Source organism: Pteropus vampyrus, unplaced genomic scaffold, assembly GCF_000151845.1.
Source record: "Pteropus vampyrus isolate Shadow unplaced genomic scaffold, Pvam_2.0 Scaffold51, whole genome shotgun sequence".
Classification (NCBI taxonomy): Eukaryota; Metazoa; Chordata; class Mammalia; order Chiroptera; family Pteropodidae; genus Pteropus; species Pteropus vampyrus.
In genome coordinates this window covers 92,712-98,389 of record NW_011888832.1, presented here as the reverse complement: position 1 = coordinate 98,389, position 5,678 = coordinate 92,712, and the positions used below count along the sequence as shown (strand labels likewise).

Here is a 5,678-nt window from a genome sequence, read left to right as displayed (position 1 = left end):
GCCCCGGTCAGAGGGAAGGCCCCACTGACACGGCCTCCCCCAAGGCTGAGACTGAGTACAGACCGACACAGCTGCCGTGCTGGGGTGGGGGGTGGCCTTGCACTGGAGGTTGAGGTCCTGTAGGCCCTGGGAAGAGGGTGGCAAATTCACTCATGGGGACGAGGCCAGGGCTGCAGCTGTGGCTCTGCCAAGCCTTGGAGGAGCCTTCGTTCACATTTATAAGGTGGAGGTGACGGCACTGTTCATGTGTCTGTCAGTAACGACGAAGGGAAGCGGGGGCGTGGGCCCTCCCTGTCGAGATGGTCAGGACACGCGATCCGAGCAGGTTGGGAGAGCTGCGGGGGACCAGCCAGCAGCGGAGAGCCAACGGCACGTGCCAATGCCCTGCTCCCTGGCCGGGGGCTCACGAGACCAGTTCTTGCAGACTGCCACTGTGTAAAAAGGCTTTTATTTTAATACGTAAAAATGGCTAACTTCCAAAAGTTCTTAAATAGGATTTCAGAGGGAGGAAAATATCAAGAGGCCAGCGAGCAAGGAGCGCGCCTGGTGCCAGGCGGGTGAGCAGCAGGATCCCCGCCCTCTGGCCTCCTGCCAGCCGTAGACGGCCCGGCCTTGGCAGGCGGGGCCGCGCTCCTATGTACACCAACGAACACTACACATGCCCGGAGAGTGGGGTGCCCACCAACCGCCCCATTCCCACGGTTCCTGTGCCTTCCAGGGGCTCCCCGGCCACCCACCACAAAGGGCGCCCTGCAGACCGGGAGAGCTGGGCCAGCCCGGCGAGGGCCCCCCAACCACACACGGCCACCCTCCCCACGAGGGCACACCCTGAAGGCCCGGGCCCGCCAGGCAGAGCAGGCCATTCTCGCCCTTCCAGCCCGTGCCATTTGTACCCAGAGCCACAGCCAAGAGACACCATTTCCTTCTGAGCATGTTTCTCATCTCTGAGGAGAGACGGAGCCGAAAAGGAGCCTCACGTCCTGGGCTCCCTGCACTGCCGCAGGAGCAGGCCGGTGAGGCCTGGGGACCCAGCCCCTGGCACCGCAGGGTGGACGCGTCCATCACACCGGCAATGGCCTCGACTTCCCTGCGGGGGCGGGAGCGGAGGAGGGGAGCTCATCAGCCTCTGTCTGAGAGCAGGAGGGAGGCAGGCAGAAGCACGCAGACAGCAGGCAGCAGCAGGACAGACGCAGCCCTGAGCAGCCCCCAACACAGCCCTGCGACCCAAGGCGGCAGGTGGGCAGTGGCAGGCAGGCAGCCCTGGGCCACCGGCCCCACACTCACCTGGAGACTCTGCAGCCCCAGCCTCAGGCTGAAATCAAAGCAATGGGCATCTCACTAGTGGGCTTGTCTCGGGCCAAAGCCCCTCGGGACCCTGCTGCCCCTACCCCTTTGGGCTCTAAGCACTTCCAGGCCCTTCCGTGGGTAGGGCCAAGTGGGAGGCTGAAGCCTGAAGTCCAGTCCTACGGCCAGGCTCACTGCTCATCCGGGACGTGGGGTGAGCCCTGCCCTTTCCATCCCCTGGAGCTGGGGCCCGGGGCTGGCGATGCCAGGCCTGCCTTGGAGGGTGTATTGCATGAGCCCAGCCAGTACAGCCTGGGAGACTCGAGTCCTGGTCCTCAAGTCAACAGCCGAGCTAGGATCCCCAACACCACCCCCTCTCCAGGAGGCCTTCGATCTCCCATCTCTTATTTCCCACCTGGAAAATGGACCTAGCACTGTCGGCCCCGAATGCTTCTCAGGACCAGAGAAGGTTGTGAAACGGGTTCTAGAGAAGTTTTAGAAACTTTATAAAAAGGAAAGAAAAGAAAAAACCCATCCAGGTGAGGGCGGCCCAGTGGCTGTGACTGATGTGTGGGGGAAGCTTCCCACCCACCCACCTGCCCACTCCCTAAGGCTCACCTGACGGCTGCAGCCTCCTCCGGATAGAGCCTGGCCGGCTAGTGATCCCAGAGCTGGGGGCCGAATGGGCTCGTGCCGAGGGCTGTGGCGTCTGGCAGGTTGGTTCCCACTGTATGCAGGGGTGAGCGGGTGGGCTGGGGCCATGCTGGCCTGGACCCCCTACCACCACACTTCCCTCCACTCCCCTCCCAGCCTCCTGAAACTGTTTCCTCATCTGTGAAATGGGTATGATGCTGATACCCCGCTTCAGGCAGTGTGAGAGTTAAACGAGACAACACACATAAAGAAGCGAACTAGTTACCCCTGGGCACCTGTGAGCCAGCCTGCAGCCTGTCCACCCCCCAGCTCATGACCCCACAGGTACCTCTGAGGTGAGAAGTCAACTTGGACTAAACAGGCTATATTGGGTTTGGGTTCTGGTTCTAGGTCCAGCCTCTCTGGCATCTTCCCCTGCCCCCGACTCCAGGCTGTCCCCTGACTTGATGTCTCTGACCCCGTGTCACCGGAGACAGGCCTGTGCTGTCCCCATACCTCCAGATGCTCTTGGCTGGACCAGGACACCAGCTCTGCCCTGCGGGACCCGGGGCCCAGCTCCACAGAGCGGACCCTCTCAGCAAACTTGAGGGAGTAGAGTGTCTCGCTGGTATTCTTCTCCACAGGGGACACCTAGAGAACACGAGGGCTCACTCTCCACCCAAGCCAGCCACCCCCACAGAAGTGGAGGGGGTGGCATGCTCCCCTGGCACTCACGGCCAGGGGAGTCTAGCCAAAGTGAAGGAACTCGTGAGGTGCACAGGGTGCACGTGGCCAGGTCTGCTGCGGAGGCTGGCGGGGTGCATGTCTAACTCTGGAGCCACAGAGGACAAGGATCCCTTCCCTGCACAGCTGGGGTACCTGGGAGAGGGGTCCCTGGTCTTGGTGCTGGCCTCGCCCGTACACACTGAGGGCCACTGTCTGGCCCACCTGAGACGCTCACCTGTACCACCATGAGGGTCTTGCTGTCCCCGCTGAGCGAGTCTTGAAGGAGGTAGGTGAGCTTGGAGTTGCGAAAGGGCACGTGGCCGTGGCGGGAGCGCAGAGCTGCGATGACGTCCCCCAGGGCCGACAGCGACTTGTTGATGTGCTGCGCCTCCCGCAGGCGGCTGCCCTCGGCCCCCGACTTGCCCACGCGCTCTGAGCCGGCCAGGTCCACCAAGTTCAGCTTCCCTGTGGGGAGGGTGCTGGGCAGGTCAAGGCCGCCCCAGAGAGGACCGACGCGGAGGGTGCTCAGGCCAGGCCGCCTGTCGCCCTCACTCACCCGTGGTGCGGAGGCCGGTGCTGCAGTCCATGCCACGCACGGTGACGATGAGCAAGGCGTGGGAGCGGGAGCTGTGCTCGTTCAGGTTGGTGAACTCGGTTGTGCGGTTGGTGTGGCCGAACTCAAACACCTGGACGGGTGGCACGGCAGAGACGCAGGGTTTAGAGCGAGGTCTTGGAGTCGCCCCGTCCCCGAGCACCGCTGTGAGGGGGCGTCACCCTCTGCATTGTGCAGAGGAGGAATCTGAAGCTCAGAGGGGTGTGGGGACATGGCAGAGCCTGCATCTGCCTGCGTGTCCTTCTCCAGAGCAGCTCTCGGCTCGCGGGCGGGTCTCCCGAGGACATCCCCCCACCCCGGCCCCCAGCCCCGCACCTTGTTGATGTCGTCCACGCTTTGCACCTGGAACTCCGTCAGCCCTGGCACATACAGCTGCCCACTGCCGTCCGGGCACAGCCGGATCTCCAGTTTCTCCTGGGGCTCCTGCCCCAGCAGGTCCCTGGAGGCGCAGGTGGGATACAGTCACCCGCTCTGCGCTCTGCCTCTGCTTGAACTGCTCCTGCCCCCAGCCTGGCGTGTGCCCCGACCCCTCGCACCTTCCTGGACCTGCGGGCTGAGCCCCTCCTCCTCCGCCAGTTCCTCCTCTGCACTCAGTCTGCTGAAGGGAGACCGACCAGTCCCCAAAAGTCCTTGGGTGGTGCTAATGCCTCCAGGATACACTGGCCCCTGCGGGCAGGGCTCCCCAACCCGCCCACTCTCACTTAATTGCCGCTTGGTACAGCCTGCAGGTAGGGTGAGGACGCTTTGAGGGGAAAAGGAGCACCTCAGTCTGGGGGTTCCAGGGAGGCTCACAGAGAGCCCTCCTCTCCCTGCCTGCAGGTCTGCGGGGGCGGGGGGCGGGGTGGCCTGGGACCGGCAGATACCCAGGGCTGAGTCCTAATATACAGCCTCCACATCCTTCTTCAAGGAGACCCCACTTCCCATCCCACACGGCTCCACACGGTCCTGAGGACCACGAAGCTGCCTGGGAGGCCTGTGCGCACACCAGGGCCTGGGGGCCACCCACCCGACAGCCTCAAACCCGAGGGCCGCCCACCTCCGGGCCGCCCACCTGAGGACCTCGTTGTAGATCTCAGCGGCGCTGACGGTGATGGTGTACTCCCAGTCAGACGCCTTCTCCTGCACCTCAGAGAAGAGTAGCTGCAGGGCCTGCTGATTGATGCCCGGGTTCTCAGGGGTCCCCTGGGGGTAGAAGGAAGGCCCCAGTGAGCCGGTCCTCTCCTCACCATGAGGGGTGGCCCGTGCAGATGCTCACAGGGTGCGCCTGTGGCTCCCACCCCCTCCAGCGACCCCTTGCAGGCCAGCCTCCCTGCCCGAGATTCCCACCTGCATGCCCGTCTGCCCCCAGAACGCCCTCCACCAACTTCACCTCCTTGGGCCTCAGTTTCCCACTTTTAAATGGCACCACCCTGCCAGGCCTTCCCTGTGACTTAAAGCACAGCACCCAGGTGAAATGCCTGGCAGGGGACTGCCCACAGGGGCTGCTGAACGCCAGACGTGTATCTGGCACTGGTGGGCCACCTGGGAGGGGCACCGGGAACCTGCGATTTCCCTGCCACTGCCCATGGGGGGACCCGATGTCAGCAAGGCCATGAGCTGGGTTCTGTGGGTGGCGGGGGCGAGGCACAGGCAGAGCAAGTGCCCTGGGGCCCAATGGGCTGGCCTTTCTTCAAGGAAATCTCCCCTGGGCCCTTGCTTCCCCTTCGATGGCACCTCCCACCCCCTCCCACCCCCTTCCACTTCTGCCGCTCAGGCCTCCTTGCCAGGCCTCAAGTACTGCTACCAATGGCCGCCTCCTCATACGGCCTTCTCACCCACCCTTGTCCAGACACCCGGACACCCGCCCACCTCCTCTGTCTGGGGAACCTACAGCACCAACCCCCTCAAGAGCCAGGGAAAAGCTAACAAATCAAAGACACCCCGGGGACCAGGGTTCCATCTTCTCTACAGTCAAGATTCTTCTTCCTCTCAGTGACCCCATTTCCAGCCACACTCCATGGAGAGGGGACGGCCACAAACAGGAAGATAAAGCCCTGCCCTGGGAGCGGCAGGCAGGTAGGAGCTGGGCGCCTCCCAGCTCCCGTGGGTCAGTCTCCCTCGCTCATTCATCCCGATGGCCTCCTGGGCCCAGCATGGGGCAACCATACAGCAGGAGCCCAAGAAATGCATGTGGGTGATTCAATGAAAGCCTGTCCTGGGAGACCGTGCCAGTGGTCTGCCCTGGACTCTGACCTCAGGCCGAGATCCTTCTGCTGCCAGTTTGTGGTCAGCATACCTGCCCCTCCCCATATCCACTGGGACCATGACAGGTACACTTGGGCAAGGTGTCCCATCTTCAGGCCTAATGACTTGGGGGCTGTGCTCCCAGGGTGGTTATGAAGACCGAGTGAGAACCCTGAAACCAAGGAGGGGTGCCCCCATC

At 63.3% G+C, this 5,678-nt stretch overlaps 1 protein-coding gene across 1 annotated transcript in view; it reads right to left on the bottom strand.

Annotated features, from left to right (window-relative positions):
• Nucleotides 1–431: 431 nt before the first annotated feature.
• The window catches only part of KIFC3 (kinesin family member C3), a 37,112-nt gene continuing 31,865 nt past the window's right edge, over nucleotides 432–5,678 (bottom strand). Inside the window, exons 14-20 of the mRNA XM_011360166.1 lie at nucleotides 4,308–4,438; nucleotides 3,572–3,695; nucleotides 3,200–3,329; nucleotides 2,879–3,108; nucleotides 2,434–2,568; nucleotides 1,903–2,011; nucleotides 432–1,087 (exon numbers count right to left, since the gene is read on the bottom strand). Coding sequence (XP_011358468.1) covers nucleotides 1,062–1,087; nucleotides 1,903–2,011; nucleotides 2,434–2,568; nucleotides 2,879–3,108; nucleotides 3,200–3,329; nucleotides 3,572–3,695; nucleotides 4,308–4,438 — 885 coding nt within the window. The 3' untranslated portion in view covers nucleotides 432–1,061. The remainder of the gene's footprint in view (nucleotides 1,088–1,902; nucleotides 2,012–2,433; nucleotides 2,569–2,878; nucleotides 3,109–3,199; nucleotides 3,330–3,571; nucleotides 3,696–4,307; nucleotides 4,439–5,678) is intronic.